The 23,104-nt window shown below is 44.5% G+C and overlaps 1 protein-coding gene across 1 annotated transcript in view; it reads left to right on the forward strand.

Annotated features, from left to right (window-relative positions):
* The window catches only part of MYO1E (myosin IE), a 204,753-nt gene that overhangs the window by 153,763 nt on the left and 27,886 nt on the right, over positions 1-23,104 (forward strand). Inside the window, exons 17-22 of the mRNA XM_030878851.3 lie at positions 1,895-2,001; positions 7,211-7,309; positions 13,016-13,160; positions 17,370-17,484; positions 17,694-17,863; positions 19,464-19,609. Coding sequence (XP_030734711.1) covers positions 1,895-2,001; positions 7,211-7,309; positions 13,016-13,160; positions 17,370-17,484; positions 17,694-17,863; positions 19,464-19,609 — 782 coding nt within the window. The remainder of the gene's footprint in view (positions 1-1,894; positions 2,002-7,210; positions 7,310-13,015; positions 13,161-17,369; positions 17,485-17,693; positions 17,864-19,463; positions 19,610-23,104) is intronic.

Genomic DNA, 23,104 nt, shown 5'->3' on the forward strand with positions numbered 1-23,104 from the left:
AATACAGGATAATTTTGAGATATATTCCTGTTTGCTCAAAATGATTATTCCAAAACCTAAAGGCTTCTCTCTAATCCTAACTCACCCAGTTAATTCCTTTTGTTATCACACTAAATTATCCCATATCTTCCTTAAGGAGGAGGATGGCATTGTGGTTAAGAAAAAAACTTGGTAGCTCACAGACTTGGGTTCTAGCCTTAACTTCTGCTTACTAGTTATATCATCTTGAGTAATACTTTGTTTAAGGCCCCGTTTTCTCATCTAAAAAATGGGAATGATAATTGTAAGAAGCTACTTCTTAAAATTCTGAGGCATAAATAAGAAAATCCATGTGTCTAGCCCATGAAGCATATTCAGTACTTGTTAGCCGTTACTATCTTGAGCTATTGAACAGCTCAATAGAAAGAAGTATGTCAAGTGTCATATAAACTTAAGTCGAACTTGCCCCCTGTGTTTTCTTATGCTAAGTTGAAAAGGTATGCTCCTAAATGCTTAGGACTAAAGAGTCTGCTAAGTTATACGTAAAAATTAAAAATAAAAATTAAGAGTTTGGGAACTTAAAAAATAAAGCTTTATTATAACCAGTCCCTCCCCAGCTTCATCTTACGTGTTGCAAAGATCATTAAATTTGTTCTCAAGTACAATCTCTCTCTCATCAACAAGGAAGACGAGAGTCAATTTACATTTTTATCGTAGAGCTTTGCTTTGATCATACAACCTCGGCAGCTTTGCCCTGACTTCCAAGCATTGCAAAGAATGCCATATTCTGCACATCTAAACAGAGAACTTTTGCTTTGAATATACCCAAGAGTTTTTCTCAAGGGTTTCAGATTTCCCAAACCCATTAAAACAGAAAAGTCCTAATTGAGAGAGGGTTGACTACTGCAGGCAGATCCCTTCTGCTGACTTTGTAATGGTTTTCTGGCTTTGGAGATCCCTTTCCTCTATTTTCTTTTAGAGGTTTTCTCTCTTTGTGCTGATTTGCTTAGAATGAGAGGTTGCATGTGTGCCCCATGATTGGATCCATAGGGTATGCTCAGCTGTGTGGTGCTGGGAGTGCTGATGTGGGCTCTGCTCCTGTTTCTTCAAACAACATTTGTGGCACTCATGATTTGAAATACCTCATAAGCAAGTTCAGCTTTATTTATGTGGCTTTTTCTTCTTGAACCCAGTTCCATCGTGGGTACCCGATGCACAGGTAGTAAGAGCTGATTTTACATTGAATATTTTAGTTCGTGAAAGAGTAAGTTTCCTGCCACACTGAAAGGGCTGTGAGTCAGCAGGTTTGGAAAAGGACATGCTGAGGAAGAAGGTGAATGAAATGGCCTATAAAAGATTTATGAATTCTGAGATTTTTATGTATCTCCCACTTTTTAATTGTGAATTTCCATCATGTTAATAAGATGATTCTTCATTGGTTAGATTGCCTGAAAAGAGTACAGGGGATTTTGATGATCTATCCTTGCAAATACGTTTGTGCACCTCCCTTCCCCTCAGAGTTTATGAGAAAAATGTATTTGCAAAGGCCGTCAGTCAATATAAAATTAACTAAATTTGTTAACAGTTGGCATGCTTCCCTGTTTCTCCTAAAAAGAATTATATAGGAGGATTTACTGGGTTTGGGGGTGGGGTTTTTTTGTCTTATTTTATTAACTATACTAAAAATACCTCATCGTTTTCAAAAATCTAATTTCAAACCCACTTGAGAGTGTTCAAATCACCATAACAGTGAGTAGAGCTTTAAGAAAGTGTAGTAGGCCCGAGTTAAGCCTAATGAACAAACTGTCATGAGGATGAATTTCTAGCTGTACATCTGCACACAGGTCTCCTTTGAAAGTTGGTCTGCTTTAGGGCAAGTTCCATGTTTCTAAATGGTGTCACTCTTCCTTTCTAGAAACAAGCCAATGACCTTGTGAGCACCCTGATGAAATGTACACCTCACTACATTCGCTGCATCAAACCCAATGAAACCAAGAAGCCCAAGGACTGGGAGGAAAGCAGGTATGGTGAAGACACAGACAGGAGGTCAAGGCCAACCTGCATGGTCCCACCCCGTTTTCCCCTCTGCTCAAGCTGGGCCCTCCTATGCCCGAGGCAGGAGCAGTTTGCCTTCCAATGTGTTCTGTGTCTTAACTTTTTCAGGAAGAAGCCTATGTAGATATATTTTTCCCCTCCTTGTTTTTTCCTGAAATGTTAGCAGTGCCCTTCAGTTCAGAATTAGCGATTTATGTTGATCTTGGCTAGTCTGGGGACAGATGGGAAAAAGAAAGCAAACCTTAACACAGCAGAGTCAGGATGGTTTTCAAATTAGTTTGAGGCTCTGTGTAGACATTTTTAATGCACTCAGCTCATCAGCACACGCAGGATGTGGCCTGGAATGCTTAGCTCAGGGTTGAAGTGAAGTTCCAAAGAGCTGGTTAAAAACAATCTGTCGGGGGCTTCCCTGGTGGCGCAGTGGTTGAGAGTCCACCTGCTGGTGCAGGGGACACGGGTTCGTGCCCCGGTCCGGGAAGATCCCACATGCCACAGAGTGGCTGGGCCCGTGAGCCATGGCCGCTGAGCCTGCACGTCTGGAGCCTGTGCTCCGCAACGGGAGAGGCCACAACAGTGAGAGGCCCGCGTACCCCCAAAAAAAACAAAAAACAAAAAACAATCTGTCGGGGCTTCCCTGGTGGCACAGTGGTTAAGAATCCACCTGCCAATGCAGGGGACATGGGTTCGAGCCCTGGCCCGGGAAGATCCCACATGTCGTGGAGCAAATAAGCATGTGTTCCACAGCTACTGAAGTCTGTGCTCTAGAGCCCATGCTCCACAACAAGAGAAGCCACCGCAGTGAGAAGCCCACGCACCGCAACGAAGAGTAGCCCCCGCTCGCCGCAGCTAGAGAGAGCCCTCGCTCAGCAGTGAAGACCCAACGCAGCCAAAAATAAATAAATAAATAAATAAAATTTATTTAAAAAAGCAATCTGTCATTTAGTTGCTCGTTTGGGCAGAGGGGCTATGGGCTCTGTACTCCCCCGAGGACAGTGTTGATGAGCAGCGTGAGTCTCTAGGAGGGAACCAGCCAAAGGGAGATGTGCAGCATGTAAGCATGCAGTGAGCCCTCTCCTCCCTGACTTCTGAGCAATCCCTGTTCCTCCTATACCTGGCATTTAGCACTGTGGCCTCTGCAGGATGCAGTGGGGCTGTTGAGGAGGAAAATGTTAAGATGATGACTGGAGAATATACTTTTTGTATCCAGCTGGGAAAATTCCTACTGTCCATAGGAATATGGGAAGCAGGGCTGGAGAGAGACCCTGTGGGTGACTTGGACTAGAGAGAGAAGTCCTGCCACTGTCACCAGATGACATGGATGCGAACATACTGGAATTACGATCTTTTTTCTTTTCTCTCTTGGAAAAAAAGATAGATAGACTCTTCTCGGTATCAGGTGACTCAGTCAGGGTTAAACTCCAACGGGAAGACCAAGATTAAAATTCCTAGCTCCTGTGGGCTTCCCTGGTGGCACAGTGGTTAAGAATCCACCTGCCAATGCAGGTGACACGGGTTCGAGCCCTGGTCCATGAAGATCCTGGTCCATGAAGTTGTGGAGCAGCTAAGCCCGTGCACCACAACTACTGAGCCTGTGCTCTAGAGCCCGCAAGACACAACTAATGAGCCCACGTGCCACAACTACTGAAGCCAGTGTGCCTAGAGCTGTGCTCAGCAACAAGAGAAGCCCGCGCACCGCAACAAAGAGTAGCCCCCACTCGCTGCAACTAGAGAAAACCCGCGTGCAGCAATGAAGACCCAACACATCCAAAAATAAATGACTAGATAAATAAATAAATTTATTTTAAAGAAAAATTCCTAACTGCCCATTACCTCTTCTGAGAGACATGGATGTGTCCACTTCCCATTCTACCAGCAAGATCCTTTCTAACCCACGGCAGGCAGACAATGCTTGATCCTTTACGGGGAGGAAAAGACAAGCAGGAAGGAAAATGCCCAAGCTCAAGCGTTTGCTGTCTGCACGTCCTTCTTTGCATCTTCACACCTTATGGTGCAGCCTGAGTCTTTTGTTCTCATGTTAAGGTGCTGTTGGGATGCAGCAGCCTTCCATTTGGTCATTCCACAATATTCTGACTAGTCTCATCAGTAGATGTGTGTTTCTAAGGCATCTTGTCTATTGAATTGCTCAAATGTTTCAATTTAAGGGAGTCTAAGATTCCTCTTACAATATTATCCGTTGATGATGTTCAGGCTCTGATAAGAAGCCCACTCCTAAGTCACCAGTTCACACTGGGATGCCTCTTGCCATTAGCAAGCTCTCCAGTCCTTCTCTAAATCGGTTTTACTGTCATCTCTAATCGGCCCTAAGAATCATTCTTGGGACTTTCCCGTGTGACCGCTTTTCTCCTAGTTCAAGGCAGTCACCATGTTTCCCTGGGATCTTCTCTTCGGCAGGCTCATCGCTCAGCTCCTCCAGCCATTCCCTCTGAAGGAGCTGGATGTGGAATCCGACACTTCCCCTTCGTGGTCATTCCCCTGGATGTGCTTAAATTGCCTTCTGCTTTTTTGAACTGTGTCACTCACTTTCTCTTTTGATATCAAGAGGATAACAGATAGAAAATGTCTGGGGCTTCTTACCTTACAACACTAGTTCTCAAACTTGAATGTCAGAGTATCCCCTGGAAGGCTTATCACTGGGTCCCATTCCCAGAGTTCCTGAGTCAGTTTCTGGGCCTCCAAGTGATGCTGGTGATGATGGTCTGGGCCCCATAGTTGGAGAACAGCTGATCTAGAGCAAAGGGCTAGACTAGGATTTGGAAGAACTGTATCCTGACGCTGGCCTATCACTAACTAGTTTGAGTGAAACGCATAATCTCCTGAGTCCTCAGTTCCTTCCTCTTTAAATTAGAGGGTCAATCCAGAGTGGGACTCCTTCAGTCTGACAGAATGAACTCTCCCACATCTGTTCCCCCCGTCTGTCATCCTGCCTCCGGCTGTCTCTACGTCACTCCTACACTCACCCCCTCACACGCCACACTCACATCTCGTGCATGGTGACTCTGGACTCTTTTTCGTTTTACACACGGAGTGGAAGGGTGGTGTCACAGGCAACGTCAGAAATAAATTACGAGGGCTTCCCTGGTGGCACAGTGGTTAAGAATCCGCCTGCTAATGGAGGGGACACGGGTTCGCGCCCTGGTCCGGGAAGATCCCACATGCCGCGGAGCAACTAAGCCCGTGCGCCACAACTACTGAGCCTGCACGCCTAGAGCCCATGCTCCACAACAAGAGAAGCCACCGCAATGAGAAGCCCATGCACCACAATGAAGAGTAGCCCCCGCTCGCTGCAACTAGAGAAAGCCCGCACGCACCAACGAAGACCCAGTGCAGCCAAAAATAAATAAATAAATTTATTTTAAAAAATAATAATAAATTACGAGAGTCTAGGAAGCAGAGGTATTGCTAAGGGGTGCTTTAGCCCACCCTTCCCCCTACTTCAAACTTTTTCCCGCTTCCCTTCCCCCTACTTCAAACTCTCTCCAGCTTCCCTTCCCAGCAAACATAATCGTGAATGAAAACATCTCGCTTGCCCTCCAAATGCAAAACCTCCCTGGCACACTCTCCCATGCTCCACGTGTCCAGCTCTGTTGATTGTCACTCTAATGTGGAAATCTTGCAGTAGCTACTGGTTGGAAGTTCCTCAGCCCTGATGCTACCTTCTCATAAAATCCGAACTGATTCACTGGAGTATCAGAAGCTGGAGAAATGAAGAAAGTGCTACATTTTATTCAGTAAATGTTCATAGAATTTCCCCCAGGGTGTTTTCCCTTTTTTTTTTTTTTAATTACACCCCTTATTTGAATTGCAGTAAAGAACTTCCTAATATACACTCATGTAAACTGGTTTTACAAAGTCTAAGGTATTCCTTGGTCAAGTGTTGATTTGTATTTCTAGTAGGATGGCTTCCTGGGATCTGCCCCCTCATCTCGGTTCAGGTTTACTGTGTGACAGATGGTCTCACTTCATCCGTGAGTGTGGAATGTTGGGGTCCATGAAAGGGCAGTGTGCTTCGTTGTCAGGGATCACAGGGTCAATTGAAGTTCTTGGTGGACAGGGTTACTCATTCCACAAGTTTATGGCGTGTAGTTTATTCTTCTTTTCCTGTTGAAAATGTGTCTTTGTTTGGCTTTGGCAAAGTTGCCTGCCCTGGATTCTAAATAACTGTCCTAGTAGAGTTCTCAGGCCATGACCTTCTGAGGACAGTCTTGAAAGAGGGCTCCTTCTGAGGGAAGGAGATGGTATACCCAGGGGAACAGCGGGCATTGCCAGCCTGGTTGATGTTTACTGAGGAGTAGACAGCACTCCAAGAATATGCAAAAAGCAGGACATTTATTTATTGTTTGTTTATTTTTGGCTGCGTTGGGTCTTCGTTGCTGCGCACAGGCTTTCTCTAGTTGCAGTGAGTGGGAGCTACTCTTCGTTGCGGTGTGTGGGCCTCTCACTGTGTTGGCTTCTCTTGTTGCGGAGCACGGTCTCTAGGCACAAGGGCTTCAGTAATTGTGGCACACGGGCTTAGTTGCTCCGCAGCATGTGGGATCCTCCCGGACCAGGGCTCGAACCCGTGTCCCCTGCACTGGCAGGCGGATTCTTAACCACTGCACCATGAGGGGGGTCCCAAGCATGACATTTTAAACATAACAGAATATGTTGAACTAGTTGTTTTGTTGACAAAAATTTGTATAAGAAGGTTTCCTAGTCATGGAAGTTATAATGAATGAAACAAGGTTTTCACATGAGGCACATTGTTTTCCATGTGATTCACGGGAAAGGAATCAATGGGTGATGCATTCCCTGCCTCAAAGCTTGGGGTGAAGCCAGTATTTGTGAAAAATACTTAAAATGAGCAGATATCTCTAACTGGCAACCTCATGTATATTTTCCTTAGTAGAGAAAAGGCTGGTGGTGAGTTTGGGATTTGCAGGATGGGAGAAAGGAAAATTATTTTCTTGAATCAGATTTCTACCCTTTCAGTTAACCAGATATGTATTAATATTACATACCCTGAGGGCCAGCTCAGACTCTGAACACTATAAATTATAATCTTTTTTTAATATGCTTCCCTGCAGTGTGGAATTGGGAGTTTGGGGGGAACGGTGGGTGGGAGAACAGAATGAAAAGATTATCCAGTAATGTCCTGGCTCCATTCTCTCCTTTACAGGGTAAAGCATCAAGTAGAGTATCTGGGCCTAAAAGAGAACATTCGAGTGAGGAGAGCTGGCTATGCCTATCGGCGCGTCTTCCAGAAATTCCTACAGAGGTAATGAACGGGTGACTCTGGACTCTTTTTTTGTTTTAAACAAGTTTATTGAGATGTAATTCACATGTCATACAATTCACCCATTTAAAGTATACAATTCATTGGCTTTTCATATATTTACAGGGTTGTGTATCCATCACCACAATTAATTTCAGAACATTTTCAAAAAGAAAAATCTCCCTTCCCGAGTCATCAGCCCCCTCTTCGGCCCTCACCCCTGGCCCTAAGCAGACACTTCCTTCTCTGCCTATTCTGAGCATGACTTATAAATGGAATCATGTAATATGTGTCTTTTGTTTCTGGCTTTTACTTCACGTAATGTTTTCAAGGATCATCCTGTAGCATGTACCTGCACTTCATTCCTCCTCATTGCCAAATAATTTTCCCTTGCGCCAATGTTCCAATATACCACATTCTTCTTAATTCATCCATCAGCTGATGGACATCACCTTTTGGCTGTCTTGAATGACGAATAATGCTGCTACCAGTGTTCACGTACATGTTTTTAGGTGGACATTTGTTTTTATTTCTCTTCGGGACATAACTGAAAATGGAATTGCTGGGTTAAATGGTAACTATGCTTAACCTTTTTGACGGACTGCTAGATTGTTTTACAGAGTGGCTGTACCATTTTACATCCCCTTTGGTCATTTTTAAATTATTTGTCTTTTTAGTGTTAAGTTGTAATACAGTTCTTTTTAGCATTATTTATTGTAAGTAAATCAGTAGCCACAAGTATTCTGTCTGTTTAGAGTGACAGATCAGTTCAGAAGTTCATGGTAATTGTGACATGGGGACGGACTGAGATTTAAGTTGACTGAGCAAATTAATAGTATGAAGACAATTTTAGGAAAATATTTACAAGCTTAAAGTATTTAACCTCAGATTTTTTGTACAGTCCAAATACAAAGTTAAACTGATTTTTATATTTCCATTAAAGTGCATTTGGCGGGATCTGTACTAAATTGTTCTTATTTTGCATGGCTTTTAAAAAGGATAAAATGTAATGTCCTTAAAATATTAGGATTCGAACTTCTCTAATGACGCTAAATTAGTGAAGTTCCACTGATTTTCTACATCTATTTAATTTCCTTTATGAAAGAAGGAAGCCATATTTAGTATTTTCATCAGAAAATAATTATGTCTTCCTGGTATATGGTACAGGAGCAGGATGTAAGAAATTTTTATTTAATTCAAATTGTATGTAACAAAGAGGCTGCACGATGGAGAAGAGCTTAATTGCTGTCTTTGAAATCCAGTACTTCTGATAAAGTAGCTTTCCCTTTGGGGATGTTGTTTCTCCGCCATGCGATTGGGATGGCTGACCTGCTGCTCATCAGTGTGGGTCATCACGTGTGGAAGGTCAGAAGAGGCGTAGCAAAAGCGTGGGTCCCTCCATACAATAAAGCTTCACTGATTCTGTCCCCACACATTCAAGATTGCTGATAATTTTGGAGGCTGATTAGACTAGGAATAAAATTCACTGACACAGCTCTCTGAATTAAAGGGCCCACTACACCTCGAGCGTAAGCAGAGCAATAGGAAAAGATGTCTTCAGGAAAGTGAGAAAGTAAATTTGGAACGCTCGCATCCATTTGCCGACAAACAACTGAAATGTTAATTATCGAAGACTCTGCTCTTCTTTAAGCAGATGGGTGACACGAGTTTAGAACAGGATTTCTCAACCTCAGCTATTGATATTTTGGGCCGGATGAGTCCTCATCGTGACAGCCGTCCTGTACCCTGCAGGATGTTTAGCAACCTCCTTGGCCTCTACCTGCTAGATGCCAGTAGTGCCAACCCCCTATCCCACCCCCATCCCCATCTTCCCCGAGTTGTGACACCCAAAACTGTATCCAGACATTGCCTAATGTCCCCCGGGGGGGCAAAGCTAGTTGAGAACCATGGCTTAGATAATCATTAAAATTTTTGTAAAACTACGTTTCTTTGAAAATACCCCTTTTTAATTAAGAGGAAAAAAAATTAAATTCAGAAAATAGTGAAAGAAAAGTATTTCCTCCATCTTGCCCTAATTTAGAAAGGCCTGCCCTCAACAAGTCCAAAATGTTTATAGTTTTATCCTCCTTCAGTATTTTTTCTGTACTTAAAAACTATGCGATATTTGCAGATTCTCTCTAATTGGCATTACTATTGAAAACTCATCAGATTTTTTTTTTGATCTGACCTTGTTTTGTTTGTTTTTGAGAAACCAGTTCTGAAAGACCTCCTTCCTTCCATATTATTTAAAAAGAAACCGACAAACCTGACTTCCTTAAGCATTACTGTGAGCTCTACTGCACTGGGGGGAGCGGGAAGTCCACGCTTTCCTCTCCCGGCAGGAATGTCAGGGTGCCCTGAGCGGGCTGTGTTACTTGTTTGCTGCAGCTCCTTAAATGAGCTGTGAAATGACCTGGTTATAATATATGGACCTCTCTCAAGTGCCAGGCTAGCTGCATGGCTCCACGGGTGGTACTTTCTTCTGTGCCTTACACAGAGTAAGCACTTATTGCATATCTGTTATGCCCTTTGTGTTGAGAGACTTTCACTGAAATGATTTTGTCCTTGGATGCCTCCCGTCTTAGCTCTCCTGCTGTGGGCTTTTCCTTTCAGAAGAGACAAACAGGCAGCCCTGTCTTATAAAAAGGAGGCTCTTTTGATGTTGTCTTATTTCTTTTGATTTGAGAGTACTGTGGGAGGATAATAAAAATGAAGTTTGGAAGGAAAATTTGTTTTTCGATAAAAAGTACACGTTTAGCCTCCCACTCAAAACTGGCTACAAGGCCATATATCTGTCAATGGGCAAGGAATATTTTTCCAGAGACAGTGCTGTTTTCCATAAGGTGTATGAGTCTGGGGATGTAACAGGATTTGTCCAGAATCTACCAGTCACTGTCTCATCCTGTGATCCCCTGTGAGTAATTAAAACATCTTATACCTTTATTATCTCAGGTATGGAGTGTAGCGAGTGTCCTGCTGGCTGCCAGGATTTTAGTGTCCTTGGGGGTCAGAAACATCCTTAAATCCAAGTGCCGGCAGCTAGAGGTCTGCTGGGCTGCGTTTTGTCTGAGAAGGAACCATTGTATTGATCATCTGTAAGAAGGCTTACAAGGAGCCTTCCAGGCTAGGGGCAGGAAAGGGAGTTCTAGGCAGAGAGAACAGCCAGTGCAAAGGTCTTGAGATGAAATTTTGGTCTTAAACTGAAAGTACTTGATGAAGGGAGTATAAGCTATTATCCTCATCTCTCCAGAATTATCACAGGCATCCTATTAGGCAGTGCACCATTGCCTCGTGCAACCCGTTCCCACCAGTATATCCTGGAGAAAGACGAGTGAACTGGGTGTACTTACATAGTGGGAGAACATTGTACTAGAATTATGCCCTGGTCTCTCCAGTGAAGTACAAAAGGAAGTAAGGAGGATACCATCAAGCTTCCTGAAAGCCAGGGGGACCACCAGAAGTGGTCCATTGTCAAAGGGCTCTGGAAATGCCAGGCAATTCCCATGTCTTACCCAGACCCAAATTCTCAGCGGCCTTGTCAGGAAAAGGAAGAAGAAAAAGTCTCTTCAAAACAAGTTCCTTACTATTAAAAAAAGAAAAAAACCCAAAAAAACAACTGAGGGATACAGCATTATTTTAATAGGGGGGAAAATGTGAATTGCAAAGAGCTACCTATTTGAGGTTGCACAATAAGCATACTTTTGGTTTATAATTTTGATTTGATTAGATCAAGCCAGGCAAACTCGTACTCTTAGAAACTTGTCACCTTGGGAGTCTGGTCTTTTCTTTCTCACCCATACCCTGCATGAACTTTCTCCCTCATCCATTTATATTGCCAGTACATTCCTACCTCTTCACCACATCCCCCCCAATGGCAACCCTGCTATCAGTCATTTTTATGTGACTCAATTTGTATAACTGACTTCATTATGCCACATGTGAAATGTATTCCTTCTAATGTGTGGCTTCAGCCAGGCATTTTCATTTTTAAGCTTTTTATCGCTAATTAGTGAATAAGAGGATTTGCCTCTCCAGGAAATTTGTGTTATCAGGCAAGATGTGGATATTTCGGAGGACCAGAGAGGGTCCCTAGAATCACCTTAGTCCCAGCCAGCTAGACCTAAGGGTGTGATGAGCACTGACTCTGTCCTCTTAGGGAGCCCTGGACCCTGAAGGCAGAGCCACTCTTCTTGTCACGCCTCCCTTCTCCCTTGGATGCCATAAATCAGTCTAGGAGCTCTTAGTAGCTTCTGGGAACAAAGGAGGATGCTGGCTTCTTCAGAGGCCTGGGGCCCATTCATTGCCTGTGTTCTAGATGTGCCTGCCCATAGGCCACGCCCTCCAATTTTTCACCCACACTCTCCTCTGATTTCCCCTTCTTCCTCCCTCCCTCCCTCCATCCTTCTTTCCCTTCCTTCCACCTCAAGTCTTTGGTACCTTCTGTATTTGACATTTTGTAATGTCCTTCTGTCTCCTCTATTAGATTAGCTTCTTACATAATTATGATGTTTCTAACATAGACATGGGTAGTAGACTGTATCATCTTTAAAGGGAATATTTCCCTGTATACCAATCCATGCCTTGTATGTAGTGCCGTCGTGAAAGAAACAGCTTGGGGTTCAAATCCCAGCTGTGACACCTACTAGCTAAGTAGCCTTGAGTGGGTCTCTATTTGCCTGTGTTTCCTGCTTTGCAAAATGGAAAGACCAACTGGATGAGGTTGCTGTAGGAATAAAATGAGATCAAGGATCTAACGCCCCAAGAAGAGCACCTGATGCAGAACGCACCCTATAGCATTGGAGCCCTTCATGTTAGTTCTTACTGCCGTGTTCCTGGCATGGTGTAAGGTGCCAGATGTGCAGGGTGAGCACCCATTTACGGAGCTCTTGTCCCCATGGGGGTGGCATGAATTAACCAAATAGGTGCAAACATGACTATCGTTATGAATTATGAGACCTGCTCTTAAGGAAAAATATTATTTTCTATGAGAGAGAACAGCAGGGGGACAGTTTTCGCCTGGGTCTACCCCAAAGGCCTCTCTTGAAGTGTCACTGAAGGGGAGCACCCCCTGAGTGGGAGCCGGCCACCTGAGGAGTTTGGAGAACAGCACACCTGGTAGAGGGAACCGCCTGGGTGAAGGCTCTGAGGAGGGAAAGTGTTGAATGTGCATGAAGAAGAGGCCATCCTCCCAGGAACGTGGTGAGCCAGAGGACGGTAGGGAGACGAGATTGGAGAATAGCCAAGGACCAGGTCATCAGGGCCTCCTGACTCGAGATGCGGAGAACTCCAAAGATGAAAGTTGATCCATCGTAATCATAACAGCTGCTTACGGGGACCTTTGTAAAACTCTTCACATTGACTGTTAAGTACTCCTGAGAAATCAGGGGAAATTGGTATCGAGAAAAGACCGTTTGATTTTGCTGGAAAAGTGTCATTGGTGACCTTCAGGAATGCTATTTTTAGACAGTGGTAGAAAGGAAAAGCAGATTTTCTCCAGGGCCTTAGCGTGGAAATGGTCAGATAAGGAAGGAGTTAGGAGGCAGCTCTGAAATGGGCAATCCGGACCCGGTGGATTTTTGCAGTTGTCGAGGTCCATCCCTGAGCCCTGGAAGGGAGGTGAGGGGATGGCCAGGACCCTAGCAGCACCGAGTGCCTTTGCGGGCTGGTCCAGACTGAGCCTGATCTTCCTCTCCCTCATTGTCCTTACAGGTACGCCATTCTGACCAAAGCCACCTGGCCTTCGTGGAGAGGGGACGAGAAACAAGGTGTCCTCCACTTGCTGCAGTCCGTCAACATGGACAGTGACCAGTTCCAGCTCGGGAAGAGCAAAGTGTTCGTCAAAGCCCCCGAGTCTGTGAGTTTCCTCAGGGCCACCCCTCTCCCCGCAGCCCCTGTCGGCCCCCTCCCCGTGGCGTGGCTGGCTTCTTTTCCTCATCCTGCTGTTCATGCCTTAAATGTGGGCTCTTCAGAGAAGGCTTTCCACTGCTCCCAGTCTAAGCATAGGCCATTCTCCACACCCCAGAGCCCTAAGCATGGATACAAAGCTGTTTTCTTTTCTTACTTAAAGTCTCTCTCCCACTCTAGACGTCATCGCCTTAAGGTCAGGGAGTGTTTTGTGTGCTTCTGTGCAGTCAGAGCCTCATGAGGAAAGCGGCTCATAGGAAGAGCCCAGTAGTTCTTTTTAGTGTCCAGTAGTGCCTAAGCTAATAGGTACTTCTTTGCCCACAAAGGAGGCTTGGGTGAACCTGCGTCCTCACCTGGGTGACACCAAGCAGGTTGTGTCACACAGGCCCAGGCTTCCTCCTTAAAGGGGGAAGAGCCTGGGAGGGACAATTCCCAGAACTGTATTTTGAAGACCATGAGGAAGCCCGGAAAGGACTTTCAGGGGACCAATAGGTAGAAGGAGAAATCTCTGGGCTTAAAGGACAGGGATATTTACCAGTAAGGAATTCAAACATACAAGTTTAACAATTTGCAAACTTACCAGACCTCCACAGATTAATTTAGTGGAACTTCTTAATCTTCCTGATGAGGGTGTGGTCACTCTGAGCCTGATGAATGTCCGGCAACAGGAAGTTCTCAGTTTGAACAGGAACCCAACCCAGCCCCTCAGTTCTTCTGCCCCATAGCTCTGGGGCTGTGGAATGAAGACACTTTTTTTTTTTTTGGCTGCATTGGGTGGCATGCGGGTTATTAGTTCCCCGACCAGGGGTGAAACCCGTGCCCCCTGCAGTGGAAGCATGGAGTCCTCACCAGTGGACCACAAGGGAAGTCCCAGAGATACTCCTTTTTTTTTTAAGAGTTTTATTAGCAACTAATCAAGATGCTTTTCGGTACGCGGGCCTCTCACTGCTGCGGCCTCTCCCGTTGCGGAGCACAGGCTCCGGTCGCGCAGGCTCAGCGGCCATGGCTCATGGGCCCAGCCGCTCCGCGGCATGTGGGATCCTCCCGGACCGGGGCGCGAACCTGTGTCCCCTGCATCGGCAGGCGGACTCTCAACCGCTGCGCCACCAGGGAAGCCCAGATACTCCTTTTTAAGTTGGATAAACTGCTGGAACTAACCGAGGCTGGGCATCACCATTTCTTGAGGTTCCTGTAATAATCACAAGACTCCATTTCAGGAGTCTTTGGTGAATTTGGCGAAATTAGTCACCATATCAAGGGGAAATACCATGAGAACTTGCAGCGTTGGTCATAATGGAAACACTTGACTCTAGGCAAATTCTGGTCTCGCAGCGAGTTTTCTCCTTTACAGCGGGCCCCATGGCTGATTGATGTTCTGCCTGCCTCACAGGATCAGCCCTAGATCAAAAATGCTAATGGTTGTGACTGAATGGCTTTATGAACCGGAAAGGGTGTTAAATAAATAAGTGGCACACATCGATAGAACCCATTTATGAAAAGTTTGTGGTAGCATTTTCCACTCTGAGTTATTTGTAGCTTCACAGTAATTTCATTTCCAATTATAAAATGAAAATGTTGTGTCATACACCATTAAGCAACCCACAGAACAGTTCCTGTTCTTTCTAAAACAGGATGGAGTGATTTACTGGTACAATGGAGAAATCTTCTGTTGTTTTATACCCACTTTTACTTTTTTGACTTGCTAAATTTTCACAAAAACAGCCTCAATATTTTTCACACTTTTTTTTCTGATTCAGTTGAGCTTTGAGATTTTACTTCAGAAATCAAGGTTTATTTTTGGTTTTTCTTCTCCGTGTCTTCCTCCCAATTGCTTTTTACCATCGCTTGCCTGTCCTCTCCCCCATCTTTTTACACACGCACACAAATCCCATCATCGCTACTCTCTCCCCACCGCCATCACTCATCCATCCACATCTAGCCCTGACATTGCAAATACTTTTACAAAAATTGGTTTTTAGGGACTTCCCTGGCGGTCCAATGGTGAAGACTCCACACTTCCACTGCAGGGGGCACGGGTTTGATCCCTAGTTGGGGAACTGAGATCCTGCCTGCCGCATGGTGAGGCCAAAAAAAGAAAAATGGTTTTTAAAAATCTACCCTGTGGGGCTTCCCTGGTGGCGCAGTGGTTGAGAGTCCGCCTGCCGATGCAGGGGGCACGGGTTCGTTCCCCTGTCCGGGAAGATCCCACATGCCGCGGAGCGGCTGGGCCCGTGAACCATGGCCGCTGAGCCTGCGCGTCCGGAGCCTGTGCTCCGCGATGGGGGAGGCCGCAACAGTGAGAGGCCCACGTACCGCAAAAAAAAAAAAAAAAAAAAAAAAAATCTGCCCTGTGATCTCGCCTTGATTTTTATAGTAAATGTGCTGAATTTACAAAGTAACCCATTTGCTTTTAAGAACCCACATTAGACATCGGGCACCAGAGGGTTTGGTTTGGTTTAGTTTATTTGTTACATGTGTCCATGATTTTTGCTTTTTTTTTTCCTCTCTGTCTCTCCCTCTCTCTCTTTTTCTTCTTGAACCTCCCTGATTTCTAACCCGTATGGCTTTCGGAAAGAACCTAAAAACCAGATAATCTTTGAACTAGTCTATAGGAAGCTGGGAACTGGTTGCGTCTTCGTCCTTTCTGAGTCACAAGTTTATTTTCTATGACACTCCCAAAATAGTTCTGGGAAAGAAGAAGAAAACAAGACTTACCCAGCAACCCAACACACAAGATAAGAAACACCAACAGATAATCTTCCAGGCGACCGACCGAGGGGCTCAGATTTTAAACGTTCTGTCCAGTTGTTAAAAGTCTTTTGTTTTGGAACTATGTTCCTTGTGCATATTGTATATGGCACTGATGGCTGTGGAATGAAGTGCCCCTCTCTTGGTATTTGGAGTTTGAGATGTGGTTTTGACACAGCTGGGGATGTGAGAAGGAGAAGCTGAGTGTCAGGGGGAGATCGATGTGGCTCCAGGGTACAGACCCAGACAAACAAGAGACAACAAATCAAGCCCAGCTGCCTTCAAACCAAGTTCACTTGTTTATTTCTGGAACATTTTAACAATGACATTCATCATCATTACTTTGGGTTTTTATTGGTCCGTTTTATTTTTGTTCCTGGAGAGTCATGTAAACCACTTTCTAGGTGAATGAGAGTTTCCCTCCATTTTACGAGTTGATTAGATGCAGATTTACAGAGAAAGACTTGTACGTCCAAAGACCTTGGTTCCCTTTCCAGCCCCACCCAATCTTAGTTCCAATGTTCTCATCTGTAAAATGGAGATAACACAAATATGTGTTTCATGTAGTTGTTGAGTGGTTGAATGAAAGAATGTGTGTAAAGCATCTAGAATGGTTCCTGACCTGTAGTGGGCACTCGGTTCATTACAGCTGCTTGCTGTCATCTTCATTATTCCAGAGCTTTGCTGAGTGGGGTGCAGAAATCAGTATTCATCGTCAAGGTGGCCTGAGTCTCAACACCTGCCAGTGTCTGATATGAGCCCTTAACTGAAACAGTCTCCAGCCCCTCTTGGTGAATCTGAGTCCTAGCTAACACATCTTATGTCCAGCTCCAGTCACTAGTTATTATCCCTGCCCCAGTGACTCCTTGGAGATTTCTATGAGGCAGGAAGTCTATACTTCCGTGGACCCAAGAGGAGGGCAGCCCTCTTTCCACTGCAGCACAGCCTCTGCTCTTGTGAAAGCTGGAAAATTCTAGTAAGAGGCTATAGGTAGCACTAGACAACTGCCTCCACGAGCTCATTTGATCAAGCCACTTAATATCCTCTTTGGATCGAGGTGGGAAATAAGTAGACAAGTGCTGAATCACTCATTTGATTCTCACAGAGGTTATGAACAAGGCAGGGCAGACACCGTCATTAAGGTGCAAGTGAATACACTCAGATCCAGCTATTTTCCACTATGTTTTTTGTTAAGAGAATATATTATAGTATTATAATATATATTATATTAAAACACTATGTATATATAAAAGCTATAGCGATCGTAAACACATTTTTTCACCTTTGTTTATGAGTCTGAGAAGTTGTTCCCCATTATGTCCTCGGCCAAACGGAGTGTCCCTGAAATACCCAAAAAAGTGATGTTCAGGTCCTGTGAATTGGCTCACATCGGTCTTCTCTATATTCACAGCTCTTTCTTCTAGAAGAAATGAGAGAGCGAAAGTACGATGGGTATGCTCGAGTGATACAGAAATCATGGAGGAAATTTGTGGCCCGGAAGAAATATGTCCAAATGAGAGAAGAGGGTACTGTAGTCATTTTGTTTCATGAATTTACCAAATCTAAGAATACTTTTGAACTTAGACGAATTACAAGTTCATTTTACTTTGCATGTAATGTCGTGTGTTAAAACCTTGCATTCATTTCGAGTTTCTCTGTGTCTTTCCACACTGAGCATTTTCCTCCTTCTCGGGGACTGATCCTTCCCCCTTCTCTGCCCTTTTGGGAATTGCAGCCTCTGACCTCCTGTTGAACAAGAAGGAGAGGAGGAGAAACAGTATTAACAGGAACTTCATCGGGGACTACATAGGGATGGAAGAGCACCCGGAACTCCAGCAGTTTGTGGGCAAGAGAGAGAAGATTGATTTTGCAGACACGGTGACCAAGTATGACAGGAGGTTCAAGGTACACGCTGACTGCCCACCTCTGAGAGTCACCAAACAGATTCCTTAGTTTTAAAAATAACTCGTAATTTTGCTTTTCTGATTACCAAAACAGAACATGCTCGTCGTAGACAAATTTAGAAAATGCAGATAAGCCAAAAGAAGAGTAGCCACCTGTACCCAGAAACAATCACTGTTAACATTTTGTGTGTATCCGTTAGAACTTTTTTTGCAGGCATACATTTGTATATTTAGTTTTACAAAAATGAGATCTACCTTACATGCTGGTTTATGTCCTAGGTTGTTTTGCTCTTAAAATATGCCACGGAGAACTTTCCGTATTAATAGACGTGTCAATATAAATTATTTTGTTAAGCTGCATAGTATCCCATTCAACAGTTGCTTCACTATTTTTTGTTGTTGTTGTTTTTTTGCGGTATGCGGGCCTCTCACTGTTGTGGCCTCTGCCGTTGCTGAGCACAGGCTCCAGACGCGCAGGCTCAGCAGCCGTGGCTCACGGGCCCAGCCGCTCCGCGGCATGTGGGATCTTCCCGGACCGGGGCACGAACCCATGTCCCCTGCATCGGCAGGCGGACTCTCAACCACTGCGCCACCAGGGAAGCCCACTTCACTATATTTTTAACCAGTTTCTCATTAATCTGTTCTCAGTGGGCTTTTTTTTTTTTAAACCATGGTAAATAAAAGGATGCAGTGAGCATCCTTTCACATGTCTTTGTGCATTTGTCTTCTGATGCTTTTAGAATAAATTGATAGGAGTAGACTCATTGGATCAAAAGATTCAGAATATAAAGTGAAGTGTTCTTACCCACGTTCCCTGAGCAAATGACTATGCAGGGCTTTCACAGAGCCACTGGGGGCCAGCTGATTTTTTTTTTTTTTTTAACCTCTTTCCATAGACATTTTCTTTTGCCTGATAAAATCTTGACCCTAATAGTGAAATATGAAGCCACAATAGCTTAGGGGCCCATTAAGAGCTTTTTATGTGTGTTGGTTCTTGTTTGTTTTTTTGGTCAGGAAAAAAAATGTATAACAATATTAATTTCACAAGAAGGATGATGTTGTTTTGCCAAAACCCAATCATTCCTTACAACCCGAGTATGGCACCAGCTGCTCTGGTGGCAGATGTGAATGCAAACATGAGTGCTTACGTCTCTAAGTAGTGTTTGAGTATAATACAGTATGTTTATATTAGATTTTTAAGGATTGTCATTGAAATGAAAATTTACCAATTTTAAAAAGTAAAAATTCCATGGGCTCACATAATTTATATATGCATGGATCCCTGAGAGAGAAACATTCTGTAGCAGATCATTGGTAGGGTGGTCCTATGTGTTTGTTAGCCCTGATACCTTAGGTGTTACCTGATGGTCTGTCATTTTTGTAAGTCAAAGAGAGTCAGGTATCAGCAGTTTTACATATGTCAACCTAAGAATCATGAACAGTGTCCCCTCTTGCTCTCGAGGGACTTAGATGATAAATGGAATGGCATCCGATGGTAGTGAAAGTTCACTACCTAAAGCAGCGTCCCTTCACCTGGTCACAAATGCCCTTTGTGTGGACTATTGTCACTCTGACACTTTTTCAAACACCTCTCCTTACAGAGCGTAAAGCGAGACTTGCTTCTTACTCCGAAATGCTTGTACTTAATTGGACGAGAAAAGGTCAAGCAGGGTCCAGACAAAGGCCTTGTGAAGGAGGTGCTGAAGCGGAGAATCGAGATGGAGAGGATCTTGTCTGTGTCCCTCAGGTGAGTGGCCAGCGCTGGGGGCAGGGGAGCCCTGTCTCTCCTCAACATCACCAACCGCTGTTCCAAACACAGCCTAGAGAAAGGCCCAGTCGGGCTCCCCAGTTGTAAAAATCATGATGAAGCGAACCCAGTTTCCTCTTCTTCCCAAAGAAGAGCTCATCTTCATGGCTCTCAGGGAGTCCCAAGGTGACGAGAAAATTTGCCTTCTGATCTGCTCCTCTGATCAAGGGATACCCAGATCCTTTGTTCCCATAAAATTTGAGAAATAAATGTAGTATGGGAAACAACCAGCACAATTGCTGTTATTGAAGTAGGGCCAGTGTTCCGAGCCCCGCCCCCAAGCCCGCCTCGCCCCTGTTGAAGACCTAACCCGTTTCACCAGGAGAGGCCCAAGCACAGGTGGACATTAGGTCATCAGTACTGCGTTTTAGTTTGCTGTGACCTCTGACTGTCCTAGGTGGGAAGTTTCTTTGGACTCCTTGGAGCCCTTTATGCCTATTAATACCCGGGGTGGGGGGTACAAATTGGTCTCCATAATCTATAGCCCTGGAGTCATTGCCAAATGCTCCCTTTAACTCCAGGGTCACAGGTAGGGGCCCTTGCTCTTCCTGTCAGCACTGTGGCTTTCTTTTGGCAGAGGGGCTTCTATGCATGCTGAGACGTCCCTAAGTCCCCTGCTAACTCCCAGACTAAGTTCCCTCTGATGAGAGGAAATCCTCTCCGTCCACAGAAGGCTAAGAAAAGAGGAAGAAAGGCCCCTTTGAGCCCAGTAGCTTCCTCCTTGAGTCACGTCCCTGGCCCTCCTGAGGATACCACTGCCTCTCTCAGGGCAAGCCCCGGGCTGCCATTGCATTCAAAGCAGAGGTGTTCTGGTTACTTGCGAACATGTCTTCCTGGAATTTGGAACTCTTATTCCACACAGAAGACAGAACTGCTGCTCTTAGGAAAAAGCAGGGGTTTTGTGTGTTCAGGCATCTGATTTACCAGGCTAGAAATCCTGGCCCCAGTGTGATAATCCAAAGCAGATTTTAAGTTGTGTCCGTTCTGGCCTGTGTCACTGTGGTTTCTGATTCTATCTGTTCCCAATTTTCCTGATAAAGAGCCAGGCAGTGCAGTGAGGTTAAGAGTTTAAAACCCTTCAGTTCAGGATGTGGTAGAACTAAGCAGGTGAGTCCATCAGCAGCCTTTTGCAGCCCCACCTCAGGTGGGTCTCAGTGCCATGGATTTCGCGGAAACGCCCTAGGCACTGTCGGGTTTTTCTGAGAATCTTGTCTGTGTCCCTCAGGTGAGGGTCCTTCTGAGGATTCAGCTCATGGGCCACGACCTGCTGGCCACAGTCTCCTGGCTAGCTGGGCCCTGAGGCTGCCTTTGCTGGTCCAAGGAACCCAACTGGAAGCTTCTCTTTTTTTCTTGCATGGGGACCACCTATACCTGGGCTAAGCTGGGTGAGCTGAAACGTGCTGTGCACACTTGGCCGTAGCCGTGGCTATAAGCCCAGGAGTCACAGCTTTGGGGCACATGTGCTGATGACTCTGAGAATGATCGTTGTTCTTTCTATTATTATTGCCCACGTCTGTCTGCAGCCTTCATACCATCAAGGAGTGCTTGATCATCATAGGCCTACATTTGTATCGAGCACTTTGACACTTAATATCTTATTGATCAAGTCTTTGAGGCTTATGGGATATTCACACTCAAGTTTGTTCCTTCTGTCTTTTTTTTTTTTTTTTCCCTCCTCTCTTAGCCTCTGGGGATACAGTGTCTCATAGTAAAATCAGATTTTTTTTCTGCTTCTTTAGTATTTCTAAAGAGAGATACTATTATTTCTTTAGTATTTCTGCATTTCTCTTTAGTATCCTGGACATTTGCTTCCTTGTGGCCTTTCCTTGTTAGAGGATGTAATAAAATGAGGTACTTAGCCTGAAATTTGTTCTGGATCTAGGGGAAAAAAAGAGCCTGTGTCATTTAAACTTGTTATATCTGCATGTTATAGTTACTAAGCCCCAACTTGCGAAGATTAATACCGTTCCCCCATTTCCTTCAGCCGTTGGGTTAGGCTAGTCATCTAAACCAAGTTAGGAATGCAACCACATGGGCTTGTGGAGTGTGAAATGGGTTGAGTAGTGAAATGGAATCCAGAGTAGAAATGGGTTGTGGTACCAGGAGAACGTGTGTGTGTGTGTGTGTGTGTGTGTGTGTTCTCAATGTATTTCAGTATTGGCATAGAGAAAAATTTTAACAGTTGTCTAGCTCTTCGGGAAGAAAGTTGTAACGTGTTTTGAACACTTTAGGAGGCTTACTTCTTGACTGTTGGCTGGAATGACCACCTAATGGATTCTTCTAGTTCAGACTATCAAAGTGTCCTACAAGCTTCATCTTTCAGCCCGTCCCTAACTCTTACAACTACTGGGAAAGCCAAATTGGCTCACAGCTCCCTATTCAAACAAACGAACCATACAAAAAAACTTATGGGACAATTTGGGGAACTGTGAACATAACTAACTATTTGATATGAAGGATTTATTGTTCATTTCTTTATCTGTGATAATGGTATTGTGGTTATTTTTATTTAAGGAAGCTTTATCTTTTAGAGATACAGACTGAAATATTTAAGGATAAAATAATATTTATACTCTGCTCTACAGTAACCTAGCTGGTGTGTGGAAGTGGGGGGAACGAGACTGTGGATAGATTTGATTGTCTGTGGCTTGATCATTGTTGAAACCTCCTGACATGTGGAAGTTCATTCTGCTTTTTTAGATATTTGAAATTTTTCATAATAAAAAGTTTTTCCTAATCCTTCAATAGACATCATAGTTTTAGAAGTCTTTACCTTTTTGATTTTTTGGTGTTTTATATATTTTTTTTTTGGCTGCATTGGGCCTTCATTGCTGCATGCAGACTTTCTGTAGTTGAGGAGAGCAGGGGCTACTCTTTGTTGCGGTACGTGGGCTTTTCATTGCAGTGGCTTCTCGTTGCGGAGCGTAGGCTCTAGGCGCACGGGCTCAGTAGTTGTGGCGCACGGGTTTGGTTGCTCCGCGGCATGTGGGATCTTCCTGGACCAGGGCTTGCACCCATGTCCCCTGCATTGGCAGGCGGACTCCCAACCAGTGTGCCACCAGGAAAGCCCAAGAAGTCTTTACCTTTTTATAAATGGTGATATATCTAGTTGAATTATAATTGAAATTTTAAGAAAAATGTTTTTTTAACTTACAAGAAAAAAAATAGATTAGACCCAATGGCTCAGAGAGCTACAAAGACTCCAGTTACTCAAAGGGCCAGGAAAATCCTTATCTAAACAAAAGTTAGACCAAAACACTGACACCTGCATTTCTGCCTTGGTTAAAGACGTGGTGAGACGATCAGGAGGTGACCCACTGATATGCAGGTGAGACATCGGATTTCCAAGGCTTTGGGGATTCTGCTGACAGAAGGCCCAGAACGCATTTTTGAAGGATCCTTCAAGAGCTGCTTCTTATCCAAGAATCGTATACT

The sequence above is a fragment of the Globicephala melas genome, chromosome 2, assembly GCF_963455315.2.
Source record: "Globicephala melas chromosome 2, mGloMel1.2, whole genome shotgun sequence".
NCBI lineage: Eukaryota > Metazoa > Chordata > Mammalia > Artiodactyla > Delphinidae > Globicephala > Globicephala melas.